A 21,579-nucleotide genomic window follows, 5' to 3' on the forward strand; every position below is an offset into this window, starting at 1 on the left:
CATCGGAATATCGCGCAGGGAGCGGAGTGGGCTGGTAACGGGGGTGGAGACAGGACATGAAGGCGGGGCTTGGAGGGCAGCTGGACAGAGCCAGGATGCCTGGGCAGGCACACATGCTTGGCCGCAGCTGTGGTCTCAGCCAGGGACGCAGGTACAGAGGGTGAGGGGGTAACAGAGGCTCTTTCCCGGGGGCCCTGAATTTTGCTTCAAAGTCTGCGTGTTTTGAAATGGGCGCTGTGGCTCACGGGTTAAGATGCTGTCTGGGGACCCCACACTGGAGTACTGTCTGAGTCCCAGCTGCTTTGCTTCTGATCTGGTTCCATGCCCCTGCGCCTGGGAAGCACCCGCTTGGATCCCTGTCACTCAAGTGGGGGATCTGAATGGGGCTCCTGGCTTCGATTTGGCCCTCACCTCAGCTGTTGTGGCCATTTGGGGAGTGAACCAGCAGAGGAGAGCTCGCTCTCTCTCCCCTCCCCTCTCTCTCTCTGCCTTTCAAAGGTGCACATACACACATGCACACACACACAGATCTTGCATTCACTGTTTTCACTCCACACATGGCTGCCACAGCCAGGGGCTGGGCCAGGCCGAAGCCCGGAGCCAGGAGCTCCATCCGGGTCTCCCACGTACACTGCAGGGAAGTCATCACCTGCCCACCCTCCCAGGCTGCACAGCATAAGACGCTGGAACTGACAACAGAGCCAGGACTCAAACCCAGGCTCTTGGATACAGCTAGGTGGAGACAACCGGTAGTCTCCAGGACCCCAGGGTGCAGCCCAGCCACAGCTAACTTCTGGCCCTGGCTGCTTCTCTCTAGGGGCCTTCTCTCTCCCTGACTCTGGGAACCAGCAACACTGCTTCTCACACATTTGCCCGGGGGCCCCCATGGGGAAAGGGTGATGGAGTTTCTTCCTGCCCAGCCCTAGCTGGGTTGGGGGGGTGGGGAACACCAAGTCCCCCCAGGCAGGCAGTAGTAGGGCAGCCGCCTCCACACCCTTTCGTGCCCAGCCTGGGCCTTCAGGGATGTCCAAAGGACAACAAAGCTTCAGGGCCTGCTAAGTGCTCAGAGAAACCCACGTGCGGCAAGGTCCGGGGGCCATCTGGGACTCACCCTACAAGTGCAGTCTGGGTAACAGGCACTCCCTGTGTACCCGCCAGGTGTGGGGTCTCGTTTCAGGCACCAAACACTCTGGGATCCGCTCAGTCCTCGCTACAGCTCTACGGGCTGAGCCCATTTCACAGATGGGCAAGTGGACACCGGCCCCAGCTCAGACAGCTGGGAGGTGACTAAAATCTCAGCCCTCGATCCAAGGCCATGTCCTTGGTCCGCAGTGGATCTCCCCCACCCCTACCCCAGCAGAGCAGGGAGGGGGCAGGCTGTACAACCAGTTCTGGACCTCCGACAAGCACACTGGCTCCCATAGGGCATACAGGACAAACTGCTGAGACTACGCCGCCTCCAGGATTTGCCCCGTCGGATGGGAGGATTTACGTATAGGGACCATCTGGGTGACTGACCCCCTCTCCAGCCGCCCGGGCCATCCATCTCAGCCAGCCTCACTGAGAGCTGGGATTCGCTGCCCAGGCCATCCATCTGACCCACGCAGTAATGGAATTCGGGGCAGCTCCCAGGGTCCCTGGCCAGGAACCACCGGGGAAGGTCTCTGTTGGGTCACCTCTGATGCGGGCCCCTTCCTGAGGCTGCCAGACCCCCAGCTATTGGGGGGGGGGCGGTCTCCGCCCCAGCCTGCTGAGCTGGGAGCCCCCTGTGGGGAGTGCAGGGGCAGCCAACCAGCCTTCCCGGGAGATGACCACTGTCAGTGTTGCATAGATGCCCCCCCCGGCGCCTGCGGACACGGGACACGGGGGGTTCTTTTAACCTGTGGGCTGGTCAGCACCGAGGGGAACCCGCCTTGTCCGGCTCTGGCCCCACTGAGAACAGAGCAAGTGCAGCCAGCAGGCAAACGTTGGCTAAATGAGCCCAAGACCAAGGGGCAGAACGAGACGTTGCCGTGGCAAAGGCTGTGAACGGGCAGCCACGGGCAGATTTTTTTTTTTTTTTTACAGGCAGAGTGGACAGTGAGAGAGAGAGACAGAGAGAAAGGTCTTCCTTTTGCCGTTGGTTCACCCTCCAATGGCCGCCGCGGTAGCGCCCTGCGGCCGGCGCACCGCGCTGTTCCGATGGCAGGAGCCAGGTGCTTCTCCTGGTCTCCCATGGGGTGCAGAGCCCAAACACTTGGGCTATCCTCCACTGCACTCCCTGGCCACAGCAGAGAGCTGGCCTGGAAGAGGGGCAACCGGGACAGGATCGGTGCCCCGACCGGGACTAGAACCCGGTGTGCCGGCGCCGCAAGGCGGAGGATTAGCCTGTTGAGCCACGGCGCCGGCCCGGGCAGATTTTGTGAAGCGTGCTGTCCCAACACGATCGGGTCCCTGGTGGACTAAGCCGACTTGTCAAGCGATGGGGAGGTGGGTTAGGGTAGGGGGAGAAGACTTGCGATGCTCCAGGTGCACCTGCCCACGCGGCAGACCCCGCCCCGTCCGAGCCCCGCGCATGCGCACGTGTGTGTGGGTGTGGGTGTGGGTCACTCACATTCATTATGTTGTCAATCTGGTTGTTGCCCAGCGACAGCACCTGCAGCTTGACCAGCGCGTCCAGGGAGTCGATCCTGGAGATCCGGTTGTTGAACAAGCTCAGGTCCTCCAGGTTCACCAGGGTGTCCAGGCCCTCGATGACCTCGATGTTGTTGAAGGACAGATCTGGGAGAAGGGAAGAGGCTTTGCTGTCCGGCGCCTGGGCTGGGCGGTGGGCGCTCTGCGAGCGAGGCCATCAAGGGGACTTGGTGCTCCGCGGGCCAGCAGCAAGCGGAACGCCCCCCACACCCCCGGGGCAAAACCTGCGATTATTTCTGGAAGCCTCCACGCTCACCACATCACCCCTGTGGGCGGCGCTCGCTCCGTCAGAGCTGGGACAAGAACGGCGGCTCTGAGACAGCAGACCTGGGGCTCAGGGACGCCCCCTAGCCTCAGGCCTCCCATCCGCGTAGCAACTCCGGGTTTATCCAGAGCTGTGTGTGTGCATCTCATCTACCCCGCGTTAGGTATTGTGAAGTAATCCAGAGATAATTTAAAGTACTCGGAAGGATGGGTGTAAGTTACACACAAACATAGGAGTACTTTAAGAAGTTCACAGATGGGGCCGGCGCTGTGGTGTAGCAGGCAAAGCCGCCGCCTGCAGTGCCGGCATCCCATATGGGCACCAGATCGAGTCCCGGCTGCTCCACTTCCGATCCAGCTCTCTGCTGTGGCTTGGGAAAGCAGTAGAAGATGGCCCAAGTCCTTGGGCCCCTGCACCCACATGGGAAGAAGCTCCTGGCTCCTGGCTTCGGATCAGTGCAGCTTCAGCTTTTGCAGCAAATTGTGGAGTGAACCAGTGGATGGAATACCTCTCTCTCTCTCTCTGTGTAACTGACTTTCAAATAAATAAATCTTTAAAAAAAAGTTCACGGAAAAAAAGGAAGTCACGATAAGCTTGCTTATGGTGCATACTGTTTTTAAATGTCTTATCATATTTAACTCTTTGGAAAGGCACAAAGGCAAGAGACAGGCAGGTGGATAGAGAGAGACGGCTTTCATCCACTTTCAATAGGCCCACAATGGCCAGGGCTGGGTCAGATCAAAGCCAGGAGCCAGGAACTCCATCCAGGTCTCCTCACATGAGTGGCAGGGACTTGACTATCTGAGCCAACACCTGCTTCTCCCCAGGGTGTGCACTGATAGGGAGCTGGAATAGGGGCAGAGCTGGGACTTGGATCCAGGCCCTTGGATATGGGGCAGAGGTCTCGGCTGGCAGCTTAGCTGCTAGGCCAAATGCTTGCTCTGGTCCAAAATCTTTTTGAAATCCATGCATATCGGGGGTCTTCAAAAAGTCTATGGAAAATGGATGTCATGACCAAAAAAAAAAAAAAAAAAAAAAAAAAGCAGCATGGATTCAAAATTATTTACACACACAGGGGCCGGCGCTGTGGCGTAGCAGGTAAGGCTGCCGCCTGCAGTGCCGGCATTCCCATGTGGGCATCGGTTCAAGTCCCAGCTGCTCCACTTTCAATCCAGCTCTCTGTTATGGCCTGGGAAAGCAGTAGAAGATGGCCCAAGTCCTAGGGCCCCTGCACCCATGTGGGACGCCTGGAAGAAGCTCCTGGCTCCTGGCTTTGGAGCGTGCAGCTCCAGCTGATGTGGCCATCTGGGGAGTGAACCAGTGAATGGAAGACCTGTGTGTGTGTGTGTGTGTGTAACTGACTTTCATATAAAATAAATAAATCTTTAAAAAATTATTTACACCAAATAAAGTGTTTTTTTTTTAAATTATCTTATTTTGAAAGGCACAATGATGGTGGGAGAAGGGTGAGAGAGACAAAGAGCGGTTTTCCATCTGCTGGCTCACTCCCAAATGGCTGCAACAGCTGTGGTTGGACCAGGCCGAAATCAGAAGCCTGGAACTCCATCCAGGTCTCAAGCACTTGGGCCTCTTCTGCTGCTTTCCCAGGTGCATTCGCAGGCAACTGGATCAGAGCAGCCAGGACTGGAACCAGCACTCCAATACAGGATGCCAGTGACACAGGCCACGGCTTGACCCACGGTGCCAGGACACCAGCCCCAAAATAAAGGTATCTTTTTAAACACCAATTTATTTATCTGAGAGGCAAAAGAGAGACTACCATTTGCTGTCTCCTCCCTAAATGCCCACAATGATCGGGATTGGGTTGGGCCAAAGCTGGGCCAGGCTGAAGCCAGGAGCCGGCAACTTAGTCCAGGACTTCTATGTGGCTGACAGAGGTCCAACTACCTGAGCCGTCACCACTGCCCCCAGAGGCCGCACTGGGAGGGCACTGGAGTTGGGGGTGGAGCCTGGCAACAATGCAGGTGTCTCACTGCTAGGCTACATCCTGACTCCTAAACTTTTAATTTCACCTTTCCACTAACTTTTTGAAGCATCCTCCTGTTATGTCACCCCCCCCCCAGATTTATTTATTCTTATTTATTTACTTGAGAGGCAGAGTTACAGAGAGAGGGAGAGACAGAGAGAGAGGTCTTCCATCTGCTGGCTCACTCTCCAAATGGCCACAATGGCCAGAGCTGCACCAATCTGAAGCCAGGAGCCAGGAGCTTCTTCCAGGTCTGCCACGTGGGTGCAGGGGCCCAAGCACCTGGGCCATCTTCCACTGCTCTCCCAGGCCATTAGCAGGGAGCAGGATCAGAAGTGGAGCAGCCGGGACTTGAACTGGTGAACCTGTGGGATGCTGGCACTGCAGATGGTAGCTGCCCCACAGCGCTGGCCCTGTGTTATGCCACTCTACGCAGGGGACTTGACATCCAGGGATGTGACCTCAGGGGGTCCTGGAACCCATCTGGCACGAGCTTTCGGGCTTGGCTGGTGGCTGGGTTGTCACCCTGTGCAGGAGGCCAGTGGGCCAGAGGCTGGCACTGGGGATTTGTCCTGAGCTTGGCAGTATGGACAATCATGGCAAAGACAAGCGGTCACTTTTCAAGGGTGAGTTGGGAGTCAGTTTAACCCCAGCGTCACTGGTCTCGTCTGCACGTCCACGACGCCCATCTGTGCATGGGTGACACTGCCGACGTCTCCTTGTCCCCTGCTCTGTGCCAGGCCCTGGACCGGCACCGCCTTATTTAATCCTCATAGCACAGGTGTCGTCATCCCACCACAGATGAGGGACCTGGGACTCAACAGCGCCCCCTGGTGACCTGCTGCAGATAGCACAGCACAGAAACAGGCGATGCCTGCAGTCAGTTCCGTGTGGGCAGGGGCAGGCAGTTGGCCCGGTGGTTAAGAGGTAGGTTAGGGGCCGGTGCTGTGGCGCAGCGGGTAAAGCCACCGCCTGCAGTGCCGGCATCCCATATGAGCACCAGTTCGAGTCCTGGCTGCTCCACTTCTGATACAGCTCTTTGCTATGGCCTGGGAAAGCAGTAGGAGATGGCCCAAGGCCTTGGGCCCCCGCACCTGTTGGGGGACCCAGAAGAAGCTCCTGGCTTTGGATCAGTACAGTTCTGGCCATTACAGCCATTTGGGGAAGGAATCAATGCATGGAAGACTCTTTCTCTCTCTGCCTCTCCCTCTCTGCAACTTTGCCTTTCAAATAAATAAATAAATGAGAGAGAGAGAGAGAGAGAGAGAGAGAGAGAGAGAGAGAGAGATTGATATGCAGGTTAAGATGCCCACATCGTACATCACGTGTTTGATGCCTGCCTCTGGCTGCATCCACTGGTTCACTCCCCGAATGGCCACAACAGCTCAGGCTGGGTGGTAGAGGCCCAAGCACCTGGGCCATCTTCTGCTGCCTTTCCAAGGCACATTAGCAAGGAGCTGGATGGGAAATGGAGCAGCCAGGACTCGAACTGGTTCTCACACGGGATGCCAGCGTCCCAGGCAGCGGCTTCACCCACTGTACCACTACACTCGCCCCCAGGTTCTGTTCTTGAGGGGCCTGGCCCAGCCCCTAAGAATGCGTGGTGAGTGCTTAACAGCAGGGGGTGGGGGGAGGCCTGCTTTGTGGTTCTTTCTTAGTTCCGGGGGATGGATGGGTGTCCACACTCCCACTACTCCCACTGTGGCCAACTCCAAGCTACCCACAGAGCATCCCAGGACACAGGGCAGGGAAGCCGACACTAGGTGCACCTTGCACCCTCGGCCCTGTGTCCCGTGTGGGTGTGGGGGCTGGGCTGCTGGCTCATGTGCCAATTAAGATGCCCGCGTCCCACAGTGGAGAGCCTGGGTTTCACACCCAGCTCTGGCTCCTGACTCAGCTTCCTGCTAAATGCAGACCCTGGGAGGTAGCAGCGATGGCTCAAGTTCGTACCGTGGGTTCCTGCCACCCACGTGCCTCCTGGCTTTGGCCCAGCCCGGCCCCTGCTGAACATCTTGGGGGTGCAGAGCCAGTAGATGGAAGCTCTCAATAAAACTTTAAAAGGAAAAAAAAATGGCATTCAGATGGCCTGTGCATGGCTGCCTTGGGTAGGGGCCATGGCTCAGGGCTGGCTAAAGAGAGAGAGGGCTCCTGATGGTGTGGACAGGCCACCGTGCCCAGGAATCAGCAATAAGGGGTGCTGGGTAAGGGGTGTGTGTGTGTGTGTGTGTGTGCAGTGGGGGCGGGAAGAACACGGGCTTTGGGCTCAGACAGGTGTGGGTCCGAGTCCCAGCGCTGCTACTGCTTGGTCCTGTGGCTCTGGGCATGCGCCTCGGCCTCTCTGAGCCTTGGTTCCTCTTGTGTAGACTGTACCAGGCACCTGTATCCTATGGTTGCTGTGGGAACTCAGCAGGCCCATCCTTTTCTCCCTATTGGGTGCCTACCTGCCCCTCACCAGATGCCCCCGGGAGGCCAGTGCATGGCCACTGTTCATCCAAACGGCCTGGGCAGGGAGGGCCAGAGCCCATGTCGCTCTTAGGCACTGTGACCTCTGCTTATCTGCACAGTGGGGGTGCTGGGTGCTGTGTGGGGTCGTGGAGCTCACGGAGCCCACGCACAGGCCCACCAGCTTCCGCTATTGTTGCTTTGCTCCCGGGGCCCTGCCAGTCAGTGGCTACCTGTCAATCCGAGTGGAAACTGAAGGGGAGGAGTCTGTAGCAGCCCCCCGAGCGCCCCGCCCAGCCTGAGAGGCTGGCGGGCGGGAGCAGAATGGCCTGTCTGTGCTGTGCTCTGTCCAGTGTGAATCCTGGGTCTTTTTTTTTTTTTTTTTTTTTTTTTTGACAGGCAGAGTGGATAGTGAGAGAGAGAGACAGAGAGAAAGGTTCACCCTCCAATGGCCGCTGCGGCCGGCGCATCGTGCTGATCCGAAGCCAGGAGCCAGGAGCTTCTCCTGGTTTCCCATGCGGGTGCAGGGCCCAAGGACTTGGGCCATCCTCCACTGCCTTCCCGGGCCATAGCAGAGAGCTGGCCTGGAAAAGGGGCAACCAGGATAGAATCTGGCGCCCCAACCGGGACTAGAACCCAGTGTGCCGGCGCCGCAAGGTGGAGGATTAGCCTGTTAAGCCACGGCGCCGGCCATCCTGGGTCTTTTGAAAGACAGCAGCCGTGCCCAGGCTAAGGACCGGCTGGCAGCTGAGGGTCAAGCGTGAGAGTGTCGACCCCTGCTAGGCGGCAGATTAGGGGAGGCGGAGCTCAGCGCAACCTGGGCAGGTGGGCGGGAGCAGACGCATGCGCAGAAGGGGCCTCACCCAGCCAGACCAGGTGGACCAGGTTTTCCAGGCCCTCGATCCTCTCGATGATGTTGTTGTCCAACTGCAGCTTGCGCAGGTTCTCGAACTGCCAGAGGCTGTCAATGTGCAGGATGTCTGCAAAGCGCAGAGGAGAGAAGTGCGTGGGCTTCTGGACCGGCGTAGGGGAGCCCCGAGACGCCCCACCTTCTCTCGCCCTGCCCTGGAGGAAGAAGCTAGGTGCCCTGGCGGCAGGGGGCTGAGCACTCAGGACGGGGGAGGGGCGGGCAGCCACAGGCTTCTTAATTAAGGCCGGCCTGGACCACACCCCGTCTTGCTCACCACGAATCTCGATCCCTCCTTGTTGCTGGCTGGGCGCCCGGCCAGCCTGGAGGGCTCAAGATGGAGCAGGGATGAGGTTCAGAGCAGGTGCACAAAGCACGGGGTGAGGGTTCAGGACCCCCGCAAAGCTCTCCCCGCTTCCTCTCAAAACGCCCTAGCTATGCCCGGCTGGGCTGTCTCACATCGGGAGCTGCAGGCGCCCATTCTGCTGCTGGGGACGCAAGGCGGGAGGGATCCACCTGGTCCCCAGCCCCATTCTCCCACGGGCTGCTTCTTGGCCTCAGGCGTCCTGCGCCCTCCTGCTTTCCTGCCCTTTCTTCAGCCACCCCGCCCCCGCCCCCGCCCCCACCAAGGCTACTGGGCCCCTGCTTCCTATCTCTAGCTGCCGGCTGCCTGGGACTCCTAGCGTCTACCTGCCGGGAGCTCCCTGCTGCAGACACCAGTGTGGGGTCCCCCCGGGGCTTAGACTGGCAGTGGGACGGGTTTCTAATCTGTTCTGTTCTCAGTCAGGTCAGGGGTGCTGTGGACAGTCACACGGCGACGGCACTAAGTATGGAGCCCTCAGCGCATCCGTGCCAGGACCGCAGTGGGTTCCTGGGGCTGGAAGGGGGAGCAGGGAAGGCTGAGGTGGGGAGGGAGGGAAGAGGGGGCTACTCCCGCCCCCCGGGGGGGGCCCGGGGGACACGGGCACGCACTCTGGAAGTCCAGCCGCAGGGACAGGACATCTTTGAAGAGGATGCCCTCCTGCTTGGCCAGCTGCCCGGCCTCCTCGCGGGGCCCCTGCTCGCTCACGGCCAGCTTCAACATCTCGTCGTCCATCACGCGCGGCTCTATGGAGTTGTGCAGCCGGCTCATGTTCCCTGCAAGACAGCGCCACGCCCTCCTGAGGCCCCGCACCCCTCCTCCGTCGGGGGACAGGCACTGCTGAGGTCTCCCCTGTTTTTTTTTTTTTAAGATTTATTTATTTGAGAGGCACAGTTAAAGTCCGAGAGAGAGAGAGACAGAGAGAGGGAGAGAGGTCTTCCATGCACGGATTCAGTCCCTACATGGCTGCAATGGTCAGACCTGGGCCAATCCAGAGTCAGGAGCTTCTTCCGGGTCTCCCACATGGGTGCAGGGGCCCAAGCACTTGGGCCATCTTCTACTGCTTTCCCAGGCCATAGCAGAGAGCTGGATTGGAAGAGGAGTAGCCAGGTCTCGAACCAGCACCCCTAAGGGATGTGGGCACTGCAGGCGGCCACATTATCCGCTACACCACAGCGCCGCCCTCCCTGAGGTCTCCTCTCAAGGTTTAAGGTTTCTCTGTTTCCTGTTTTTTTTTTTTTTTTTTTTTTTAACCCAAGATTTCTTTCTTTGAAAAGGACAGAGAGAGAAGGAGGGGAGGGGAGGGGAGAGGAGAGGGAGAGGGAGAGAGACAGAGAGAGAGAGAGAGAGATCCTTCATCTGCTGGTTCACTTCTCAAATGGCCACAACAGCCAGTGCTGGGCAGGCCAAAGCCAGGAGTCTGGAGTCCATCCGGGTCTCCCAAACACTATGGCCATCATCTGTTGTTTCTCAGGCACATCAGCAGGGAGCTGGATGGGAAGTGGAGCAGCCAGGACTCGAACCAGCACTCCAATATGAGATGTGGGCGTTACAAATGGCGGCTTAACCCACAATGCCAGGTCCTGTGACGGCGTCCTAACTCGGAGGGCTGCCCCTCAGGGTCCATCCATGTGTCCCCAGGGAGCTCTGGGTGCTCCTGGCAAGCACCCGAGCCACCTGCCAGGGTCCATCTCTCGACCCCACAGCTACAGCTGGTCCCACTGGGCTGTGGCCCGGTGCCAGGCCTCCCCGTCCAGGCCTCTTGGTGCCAACCATTGGCAGCCCTGGTCAAGCTGCTGGCTGGCAGTTGCCTTGTCCCCTGCAGGGCCAGTGCTCGGTGAGGCACTGTCCCAAGCTGCCCACTCGTGTCCCTGCGTGCTGAGACTCGGGACCGGGGATGAGGGTGCTCAGCAGGGTGCGGCCCCCACAGCTGGCCTGGCCAGGCACAGGGAGACGCCAAGAACAGGAGGAACAGACACAGAGGCAGAGAGAGGAAGGTGGGGCTGGGGGGGTACACACAGGACAGACAGACTGACACAGACAGACGCTGTCTCCTTCTTGCTGGCTCTTCAGTCCCTCACATGCCCGAGTCCAGGCCTTGCGAGTTCTGTGACCCCTTCTGTGGGCATTTCCAATCCCTTTCTGTTAAGGTCTCTGTGATCTTTTAAATTACTTTTTGGGGCCCGGCGCTGTGGCATAGCGGGCAAAGCTGCCCTCTGCAGTGCCGGCATCCCATATGGGCACTGGTTCGAGACCCGGCTGTTCCTCTTCCAATCCAGCTCTCTGCTATGGCCTGGGAAAGCAGGAGAAGATGCCCAAGTGCTTGGGCCCCTGCACCCACATGGGAGACCTGGAAGAAGCTCCTGGCTTCGTATCAGCACAGCTCTGGCCGTTACGGCCAACTGGGGAGTGAATCAGTGGATAGAAGACCTCTCTCTCTCTAACTCTGCCTTTCAAATAAATAAATAAATCTTTTTTTTTTTTTTAAAAAAAACAACAACTTGTTTTCGACAAGCAGAAACAGACACAAAGGGGGTGGGGGGGGGGGCGAGCGCAAGCAGGTGCTCCCAATGTGGGGGGTGGGCAGGGTGAGAGGGTGAAGCTAAGAGCCCTCAACTCCATCCAGGTCTCCCGCACTGGCAGCAGGGACTCAACCACTCGCACCATCACTCCTGCCTCTGGGGTGTGGGCCAGCAGGAAGCTGGAGTCGGGAACCAGAGCTGGAAATCAAATACAGGCCCTGTGAGGTGGGACAGGGGGCGTCCTCACCGATTCTTTTTTTTTTTTTTTTTAATTTTTTTTTTTTTTTTTTTGACAGGCAGAGTGGACAGTGAGAGAGAGAGACAGAGAGAAAGGTCTTCCTTTTGCCGTTGGTTCACCCTCCAATGGCCGCCGCGGTAGCGCGCTGCGGCCGGCGCACCGCGCTGATCTGAAGCCAGGAGCCAGGTGCTTCTCCTGGTCTCCCATGGAGTGCAGGGCCCAAGGACTTGGGCCATCCTCCACTGCACTCCCTGGCCACAGCAGAGAGCTGGCCTGGAAGAGGGACAACCGGGACAGGATCGGTGCCCCGACCGGGACTAGAACCCGGTGTGCCGGCGCCGCAAGGCGGAGGATTAGCCTAGTGAGCCGCGGCGCCGGCCATCCTCACCGATTCTTCGTCCTCGCCCCCGGCCTGGATGCACCTGATGCAGGTATGCACCTTCCACTCCCAGCCTGGCCCTGGCCACACGTGCCACTGCTATCCCACCTTCTGCCCACGGAAGCAGCACGGCCCCCACCCCACCCCACCCCACGCCCGCAATGGTGAGGGCTGCGCTGAGCTGTGCTGAGGCCAAAGCCAGAAAAACTAAAAACTGCATCTGGGTCTCCCACGTGGGTGGCAGGAACCCAAGCACTCGAGCCCTCCCCTGTTGCCTCCAGGATCTGCATTGATGTGGGGCTGGAGTCAGGAGCCAGGGGTGGCTACTTAACCTGGGCCCTGGTTAAGCCACCCACGCCCAGACTTTAATAATTCTTTTTTTTTTTTAATATTTATTTATTTATTTATTTCAGAGGCAGAGTTGCAGACACACAGAGAGAGAGACAGAGAGACAGAGACACAGAGAGAGAGAGAGGTCTTCTATCTGCTGGTTCATTCCCTAAATGGCTGCAATGGCTGCAGCTGTGCTGATCCGAAGCCAGGAGCTTCTTCCTGGTCTCCCACGTGGGTTCAGGGGCCCAAGGACTGGACCATCTTCTGCTTTCCCAGGCCACACAGCAGAGAGCTGGGTCAGAAGTGGAGCAGCTGGGACTCAAACTGGAGCCGATAGGGGATGCCAGCACTGCAGGCCAGGGTGTTAATCCGCTGCGCCACAGCGCCGGCCCCTGGACTGTAATAATTCTAAGAAGCACATTCCAGCTACAGTACTGAGAACCCCAAGAGGAGTGAGGTTGGTGACAGCTGAGGTGGGGGTCGCACTTGAGAGCTCCCTGGGGACTCGATTTACACGTAGGACGAACCCATCCCCAGTTTCCAGGTAAGAAAACAGAAGCGGGCTAGAAATGGCACCCATCTTCCTAACCATGGCTCAGCTGTACCCAGGGTTCCAGACACTCTCACCGCCACCGTGCACAAGGTTTCTCACAGCTGTCCCGGGTCAGGGACGAGGCCCGAACAGCACTGTGCTATGGGGATACAGTCAGTAATTCACCACCCAGGCCGGGTCCCCACCAACTTGCCTGTCAGTGGCGTCAGTGAAGGCCAGAGTTAGGCGGCAGAGACAGCAGCTTCGAGTCCAACACCGCTGTGACCTGAAGAGCCTCTTCGCCGGGAAGCAGGTGCAGCAGTTTCCTGGGAAACAGGAACCTTGGGCCAATCGGCTCTGCGACACACAGTTCCCAGTGCCCATGAATTACTAAGGAGGGGAGCAGCCACTAACAGAGTTTGCAGTGGACTCTGTGCACACGCACTATTGAATCACACGCCAGCTCTGCAGGCCGGGACACGGCACAGGGTTCAGATACCCAGTAGAGGGGAAGAGGGTACTTGGCCAAGGTCACACAGCGGAGTTGCTAACGGGGACGACCCTGCATTCCCAAAGTACCAAAGCAAAATGATCACATGGACGTAAAGAGGTTGGCGATGACAGCCGGAACCTGGAGGAATGATCAGCAGACTGGAGAACACACTGTGTGTGGAAGGGCTTTAGGGGCCGGCGCTGTGGCGCAGCGGGTTAATGCCCTGGCCTGAAGTGCCAACATCTTATACGGGTGCTGGTTCTAGTCCTGGCTGCTCCTCTTCTGATCCAGCTCTCTGCTATGGCCTGGGACAGCAGTGGAAGATGGCCCAAGTCCTTGGGCCCCTGCACCCATGTGGGAGACCTGGAAGAAGCTCCTGCCTCCTGGCTTTGGATGGGTGCAGCTCCAGCTGTTGTGGTCATTTGGGGAGTGGACCAGTGGAGGGGAGACCTCTCTCTGGCTCTACCTCTCTCTGTAAATCTGTCTTTCAAAGAAATAAAATGAATCTTTTTTTTAAAAAAAAATCTTTTCTGGCCCTGTGCCCTTACCCTCTCCTTCCTCACCCACAGAAAACACAGGACTAAGTGTTGTGGCCGGCTGAAGCCAGCGTGACGTGGCTGGCCCAGGAGCCGTGAGCTCACTTCGCAGAGGTGGGCGTGGGATTCAGCAGCCCTTAGGACACCGCTGGGGCACCCACGTCTCGTGCTGGGGTGCCGGGGTTCGAGTCCCGGGAGCTCCTGGCTCCCGCTTCCTGCTAACAATGCACACCTGGGAAGGGGCGGGTGCTGGCTCGAGTGCTCGCGGCCCCACCGCCCACGCGGGAGACCTGGGCTTTTGAGGTTATCTGGGGAGCACACTAGTGGACCGACCTCTCTCCCGGCTGTCCGCCTCGGGTCTTCTCTCGTCTCGTCTCAGGCGCTGGCTTCCGGGCTGGGTTCGCGCAGCAACAGCGTCCCCCGGTTGCTAGGGAACCAAGCGCCGCCGCTCGGTCGCTAAGGGGAAGTTAAGAGGTCGACATCCTGGGTGAGCGTGGACGAATCACGTGATCAGTTCTCGGGGCGGGGAAATCCTACCACACCAACCAGGCTTAGAGAAAACAAACGTTTACCCAATCAGCACTTTCTGTGGGCGGGGATATTCGTGGATGCACCTCCTCTCCTTGCCCCGGTTTGAGTGATTGACTCGTCCTTTATCCAATAATACTAAGGATTCTCTAGCTTGACCGATATATGGGCGAATCAACACGCAAAGCCTCTCTTTCGGAGGCGGGCCAGGGGAGGTGCCGCTACGCCTGACGGGGACTCCAGTGACCTAGCTCGCTCTCCGGCCAATCGAACGCTGCGGGGTGGGTGGGAGCTTCACTGAGGTAAAGGCGAAGGCCAATCGGATGAGGGCTGTGTAGATGTTGCCCAATAGAGACGCGACCAGGGGGCGTGGTCAAGGGCCCGGGGCTCGGCGTTCCTGAGGGTGGGGCGGGGGCAAGTGTCAGTCAGGTCGGGACCGCGGCTGGCGACGGCGGAGCCCCGGGCGGGCAGACTGGACGCCCCGTCCGCCGCCGCCGCGCTTTCCGTGCAAGATGGAGTTCCTCCTGGGGAATCCGTTCAGCACGCCCGTGGGACAGTGCCTCGGTAAGGCCCGGCGAGCGGCGAGCGGCGGGGGTGGGCGACGGCGGCGGCTGTGGAGGCTGGTGCGGACCGCGCGGGCCGCTCCCGGCTCAGGGTCCCCCGCCTCCAGCCCCGCAGCATCTGTTGGCGTCGCGCCTGGGCCGGGCAGCTGGGCCAGCTCACGGGACGGGTCCGGCATCCTGGTCGCCAGGCCTCCGCTGGGCAGCGGGATGCCCTGCCAGGAGGCGCCCCCGGGGCCCAGCTCGTACTCTTGGGAGACTTCCAGCGTCCCTCCCCATCCGGGCCCGGCCCTCCCTGTCCCCTAGAGGTGGTGCTACGCGGAGCGCCCTCGTCCACCCTGCCAGTCTCGCGGCTCTGTCCCCCCACCCCCCCCACCCCGCCAGGGCCCGGTCACCCGGCTGTCCCGGACGCCTGTCCCTCCCCGTCAGTACCAGCAGCCCTCAGACTGGGCTTCTCCCCAGAAAATGCCCCGGGTTGCAAGACTCGCTTCTTTGGCAAGGCGACTCAGCCGAGCTGTAGAGGGGGTCGTGGTGGGACGGGGTGCGGGAGGGGGGCGGGGCGCTGTGGGGGCGGGGTGCCACTCCGGATTGAACGTCCCGGGAAAGATGGGAGACTGTGCGAGTGAGTGATAAGAGCCTGGAGCGGGCACAGTGGCCTTGTGCCCCCTCTGAGTTGAAGTTCCGCTGTGAGTGTTTGGAGGGAGAGAGCTAGCTAGGTGTTCGGGGCGGTCCCATTGTGGAGTTGTGATCCTAATAGCAGCTGCGTGGTGAACAGGTTGCTAATACCTCCCCCCCCCCCCCCCCGCTCTGCTCCGTTTTTTTGCCAAAGCTGGGATCTGGTGGTGCCCAGCCCGGCGTTGCCTGCTGGCAGTTCTCAGGGTGGGGGTGGGGTGGGGCTCTGGCCACCTGGGAAATGGCCGCAGAGGTGAGCAGCATCCTGGGTGAGCACAGCTCACGCGTGGGAGAAAGCACTCTGGCGTGGCCACCGTGTGGGATTCCCTGAACTGGAAAAGCAGCTGCTTTCCCACCTGGGGCAGGTGCTAGCGACAGGCGTGACCCCTCAAGAATGCTGCCTCGCGCCTTTGACCATCTTAGTTGGAGGACTCTTTAGGAACGGGAGGAGCCTTTGCTGGCCCAGGGGCCCGACTCATTTAGGCCGTGGCGATTTGTTCACTTCCTGCTTTGCGTACCGATTTCCCACCACTTTTCAGCCTGTCGTGGGCCCTGGCAAGTTCCTGAGGCCTCTCCTGTTGGCTAACAGGCATTCAGGACGCCTTCCTGGTGTAGTAGCTTTTTATTTTTTTTTTAATTAAAGATCGTGTTTATTTATTTGAGAGGTAGAGCTACAGACAGAGGGAGTTAGAGACACAGAGGTCTTCCATCCGGGTTCACTCCCCAAATTGTTTTAATGGCTGGAGCTGTGCCAATCCGGAGCCAGGAGCCAGGAACTTCTTCTGGGTCTCCCGCGCAGGTGCAGGGATGCAAGGACTTGGGCCATCTTCTACTGCTTTCCCAGGCCATAGCAGAGAGCTGGATGGGAAGTGGAGCAGCCGGGACTTGAACCGGTGCCCAAATGGGATGCCTCTGCCTGTGGTGCCAAAGCGCCAGCCCACGTGTAGTGGCTTTTATAAGGGGTCATGGACACTGGGCCCCAAAGTCTCTTTTGCCACCTCGATGGGGTTCTGCTGCTGGCTCAGGCGTCTCTCTGGGCCCGCCCCTTCCGTTCTTCCTCCCATCACCCCTGCTTCCCGGTGGGGCCATTCCATTGCAGCCGCATCCCAAAGGCCATTTCTTACTGGTGCCGCCCTCCTCCTAGTTACAGAGGAGCCTGCAAGTTTGGGGTGGGTTTCTTCTTTTCCCTTCTCCTCCGCACCCTTTATTATAGAAAGTTCTGCATCTTTAACATGCAGGGTAATCGGTGAGGAGGGGAACTCAAAGGGGATTTAATGAATTACAAATAGGATGTTGGGATACGTATCAAGTACAAGGAACGTCATACGTAGGTCAGGAAGGACCTGAGTTGAATGTTGGCTGGGCCCGTTTCTCAGCTCTGTGACCCCAGGAAATGGTGTGAGCTTTTGACTGTGTATCTGCTTAGAAAGACGAGAGAGAGAGAGCGAGTGAGCGAGCGCCATCCGGAGTGGCACTGTTTCAATAGCATAATGTGTGTAATACATTGAGTATAGCGCCTACAACATAGCAGAGGTTCAGTAAATCTGACCGTCGGCATGAGTAACAGCATCATTCAGTTAGGCTTGGATTGCTCTCCTGGAGAGGGTACGAGAGACCAGTGGCCCATCCGTGACCCGTGAAGGAAACTGGCCCTCCCAGCCACCACCGTCCACCGTCGCTCATCAGAGACACCTGACCGGAAAGATGATGGAGGCTCCCGTTGCCAGGCAACCAGTAGGCAGAGCTGTCATCATCGTAGTTCAAGTTAGTTGATGCAGGGTGAGGGGACAGATAAGGTGCTAATACATATGCTGCACTGTCGTGACCAAGCATAAAGGTGATCTTAAAAGTGTGCTCCCTGAAGGGTTGGAGGCTGGGAGAGGGCAGCCGCACAGAAATAAACATAACGGCAGCAAACTAATAACTGCAACAGTGGCTGTAGCTTCCACAGAGCAGTTCTGATAGCCATCTTTTTAAAGCATAACTTAGTATTCTGGTTGGTTTATTTTCAATTCTTTTTTTTTTTTTTTAACTTATTTGAGTGACAGAGACCCAGTCAGACAGATTGAAAGACAGAGCAGAGAGCCCCATGTCAGCTGTTCATGCCACAAATGCCCGCAAGAACCAGGCCTGGGCCAGGAACTCAATCCAGGTCTTCCTCGTGGGTGGCAGAAGTTCAGTCATCTGAGCCATTGCTGCTGCCTCCTAGGGTCCGCCTTGGCAGGAGGCTGGAGCTGGAGCCAAACCCAGCGCCTCCCAAGTGGGACCCTGGTCTGTCTACGTCCAGGTTAAGCACCTGCTGTCAACACCGTGCCTTGACCTTAGAGCTGTTGTGAGAATAAGCTTCATTGTCCTTTCTGCTTTAGACATGAGAACCCTAGGAACAGGGGGTGGAAATGACCGCTCAGCCCGTAAAAAGGTGGACCAGGATCTCACACCCAGCCCGTCCTCCAGGGCTTCAGGGTTTCAGGAGAGAAAACAGATGTGTGGAGCAACCATGGCAATGCAGATCCTATGGGCCACCGGCATTCAGGAGCTGCTGGGGACTGTCCACGAACTCTGCAGGCTAAGAGGAGGATCTGGCGGGCCCGGGAAGGCGGCAGGAGGCAGGAGGGGGCCCCCAGTCTGAGTGGAGCCGCGATGGCTGCAGGGCCTGGGTCTCATGGGGGAAGATCTGCTCTTGTGGGGTGGGGGGCAGGAGGGGAGCAGGACAGTGAAGGGTTTAATTCTTTAACTGATTCTGCTTGTATTCCCTCTGGTCCTCATTAAAAAAAAAAAATACCTCCCAGGGGCTGGCGCTGTGGTGTAGCAGGTAAAGCTGCCGCCTGAGAAGCTGGCATCCCATATAGGCACTGGTTCGAGTCCCAGCTGCTCCACTTCCGATCCAGCTCTCTGCTATGGCCTGGGAAGGCAGCAGAGGATGGCCCAAGTCCTTGGGCTCATGTTACTTATGTGAGAGACCTGGATGAAGCTCCTAGCTCCTGGCTTTGGCCTGATTGAGCCCTGGCCATTGCTGGCCACTTGGGGGAGTGAACCAGCGGATGGAAGATATCTCTCTCTCTCTCTCTCTCTCTCTGTAACTCTGACTTTTAAATAAATAAATATATCTTGGAAACAAATACCTTCCCAACAGCCTAAATAATGCCATTCGTCCAACTGTAGACATCCATGAGTGCCTCTCGGGTGGCGGACCTGTGTCGGATGCTGGAGATCCAGTTGTCAAACGCTGCTCCTAGGGCATCCTTGACGAAGGTGACACACTCAGAGACGATGTCTGGGTTTGTGGCCACAGGAGCAGTTAAGTCACTGAGCTGTCTCAAGCCTGGGCCTCTCTGACGCTGTGTCTAGCCTGGGCCTCCCTGACGCTGGGTCTACCTGACACTGGGTCTAACCTGACGCTGGGTCTAGACTGGGCCTCTCTGACGCTGGGTCTAGCCTGACGCTGGGTCTAGACTGGTCCTCTCTGATGCTGGGTCTAGCCTGGGTCTAACCTGACACTGTTTGGTCTCATGCCAGCACCTTGAGACCGCAGACAGACACACAGCTCTGAGCTTCTTCACATCCCTCCTGCCCTCTGTTCCAGAAGCTTCCTCAGTCGAATGGGTGGGGCCGAGAGAAGGTACACAGGGACGTGAGAGGCTCAGAAATGTGCAGGAAGAAAAAGGACTTTAGTTCTTGATTTCCTCTTCTGAAACAAGTTTCAAAATGTTACTGCCTTAATCGCGACCTTCCACAGCCATCTGGAGTTGAACTTGGAGTTGGATGTCCTAGACCAGTGCTCCCCTCCCCGTGAGGTCCGTGGAGCCCTGCAAGGTATTTGCAGCTTTCCTTGTTGGCCAAAGTTTTAAGACATTCCTTTTGTAAGATTTATGTTCAGATTAATTTACATTGAAAAGCCAGTGAGCAGTTCATTCTGGCCAGAATGTTGTTGTTGTTGGTGGTGTGTGTGAGTGAGTATGGGCGAGGTATATCCATTTTCTTCCATAATTCTGGGTTTTTTTTTGTTTTTTTTTTTATTTTTTAATTTTTTTTATTTTTGACAGGCAGAGTGGACAGTGAGAGAGAGAGAGACAGAGAGAAAGGTCTTCCTTTTTGCCGTTGGTTCACCCTCCAATGGCCGCTGCGGCCAGCATGCTGCGGCTGGCGCACCGTGCTGATCCGAAGGTAGGAGCCAGGTGCTTCTCCTGGTCTCCCATGGGGTGCAGGGCCCAAGCACCTGGGCCATCCTCCACTGCACTCCCTGGCCACAGCAGAGAGCTGGCCTGGAAGAGGAGCAACTGGGACAGAATCCGGTGCCCCGACCAGGACTAGAACCTGGTGTGCCGGCGCCGCTAGGCGGAGGTTTAGCCTATTAAGCCGCGGCGCCGGCCCATAATTCTGTTTTAATAAACAGGCAAATGTCAGATATTCTGTTGTAGAGTTTGTAGACTGAGGGCTGCTGGACAATACCTGGTGCACGGTGTCTAGCTGTAGCCTGGGATGTTTATACCAAGATGAGCCAGCCGTCCTAGTCATTGTTAAGCGCCTGCTGTATGGAAGCACCTGCTGTCTACAAAGCTCACTTAATCTCCACAACATGTAGCTGTCTGGGCATTGATACCCTGGCTCTGAGCAGTTGAGAGACTTGTGCAAAGTCAGTGCCGGGATGCAGCCGGGATCCACTTCTGGTTCATTCTGGGCTGTCACATAAAGGACCTCAGGAAGCTTATGCCGGAGCAGGTGGCTGGTTTAGCATGTAAATCACCTGTATTCTCGTATCATAGAGCCCAGGCTTCACATCCAGCCCCACTTCTGTTCCAGCTTCCTGCTAATGCACACCCTAGGAATGCAGACCCAGCAGTGGTGGCTCAAGTAATTGGGTTTCTGCCACCCCCGTGGGAAACCTGGGTTGAGTTCCCAGCTCCTGGCTCTGACCTCATCCCCTGGGGTCCATTGTGTGCATTTGGGAGGGAGCCAAATTAGTAAATATTTTAAAAGGTCCAGGCTTTTGGCACAGCGGGGAAAACACCACTGGGAACACTGTGTCCCATCTCGGAGCGCCTAGGTTAGAGTCCGGCTCCATTTCCAGTGCCGGCTTTCTGCTAATGAAAAGCCCTGGTGGGTCCCTGCCACCTGTGTGGGAGACCTGGATGGAGTTCCTGGCTGCTGGCTTTGGCCTGCGGCAGCCCTGGCTGTCGTGGGCCTTTAGGGAGTAAGTCAGTGTCTCTTTGCCTTTCTTTTTTTTTTAATATATATATATATATATATATATATATATATATATATATATATACACACACACACACACATATATATATTGACAGGCAGAGTGGACAGTGAGAGAGACAGAGAGAAAGGTCTTCCTTTTTGCCGTTGGTTCACCCTCCAATGGCCGCTGCGGCTGGCGCACTACGGCCGGCACACCGTGCTGATCCGAAAGCAGGAGCCAGGTGCTTCTCCTGGTCTCCCATACAGGTGCAGGGCCCAAGGACTTGGGCCATCCTCCACTGCACTCCCAGACCACAGCAGAGAGCTGGACTGGAAGAGGGGCAACCGGGACAGGATCCAGCGCCCCGACCGGGACTAGAACCCAGTGTACCGGCGCTGCAGGCAGAGGATTAGGCTATTGAGCCACAGCACTGGCCCTTTGCCTTTCAAATCAATAAAAATTTAAACAAACTTTAAACTCATGAAAAATGCATATGATGCAAATCCTATGCATGGCTTTCAACATTTTTTTGCACCAAAGTAAACTTATCTTTTAATTCCATCCTTCTACAAACTTTTTGAAGTCTCTGTGTGTGTTACTGGTCTTCAGAGCTCAGGATTCAGCGTCACCAGAAACACCCGGAGGACTTGTTAACACAGGACGCTGGGTCCACCTCAGGACCTCAGCCTGGGGGCTGGCATTCCTCCTTGCTCAGCTCCCTGGTGAGGCTGCTGCTGCTGGTGTACTGTGGGAACCACCGCTCTCCATGAAAAGTCTGCTCCTTTACCTGTCTTCAAACATTGCACGCGGGTTTTCTTGTGGTCAGACCGTAAGTGTATTTATTCACTTACAATCAGGAGACAGACTGACAGACAGACACTGCTGTCTGCTTATTCATCTTATTCATGCCTCAGATGCTCTTGATGGCCGAAGCGGGGCCAAGGCTGGAGCCCTGAGCCAGGA

At 57.4% G+C, this 21,579-nt stretch overlaps 2 protein-coding genes across 5 annotated transcripts in view; one reads left to right on the top strand and one right to left on the bottom strand.

The window, feature by feature from the left end:
* Nucleotides 1-9,406, bottom strand: part of DRC3 (dynein regulatory complex subunit 3) — a 30,066-nt gene extending 20,660 nt beyond the window's left edge. Inside the window, exons 1-3 of the mRNA XM_062216637.1 lie at nt 9,247-9,406; nt 8,231-8,347; nt 2,594-2,760 (exon numbers count right to left, since the gene is read on the bottom strand). Coding sequence (XP_062072621.1) covers nt 2,594-2,760; nt 8,231-8,347; nt 9,247-9,406 — 444 coding nt within the window. The remainder of the gene's footprint in view (nt 1-2,593; nt 2,761-8,230; nt 8,348-9,246) is intronic.
* A 5,218-nt stretch (nt 9,407-14,624) lies between these two features.
* The window catches only part of TOM1L2 (target of myb1 like 2 membrane trafficking protein), a 124,628-nt gene continuing 117,673 nt past the window's right edge, over nt 14,625-21,579 (top strand). For all 4 annotated transcript variants that reach the window (XM_062215596.1, XM_062215597.1, XM_062215598.1 and 1 more), the window contains exon 1: nt 14,625-14,760. In XM_062215596.1, coding sequence (XP_062071580.1) covers nt 14,709-14,760 — 52 coding nt within the window. In that variant the 5' untranslated portion in view covers nt 14,625-14,708. The remainder of the gene's footprint in view (nt 14,761-21,579) is intronic.

The sequence above is a fragment of the Lepus europaeus genome, chromosome 18 (genome assembly GCF_033115175.1).
Source record: "Lepus europaeus isolate LE1 chromosome 18, mLepTim1.pri, whole genome shotgun sequence".
Lineage (NCBI taxonomy): Eukaryota > Metazoa > Chordata > Mammalia > Lagomorpha > Leporidae > Lepus > Lepus europaeus.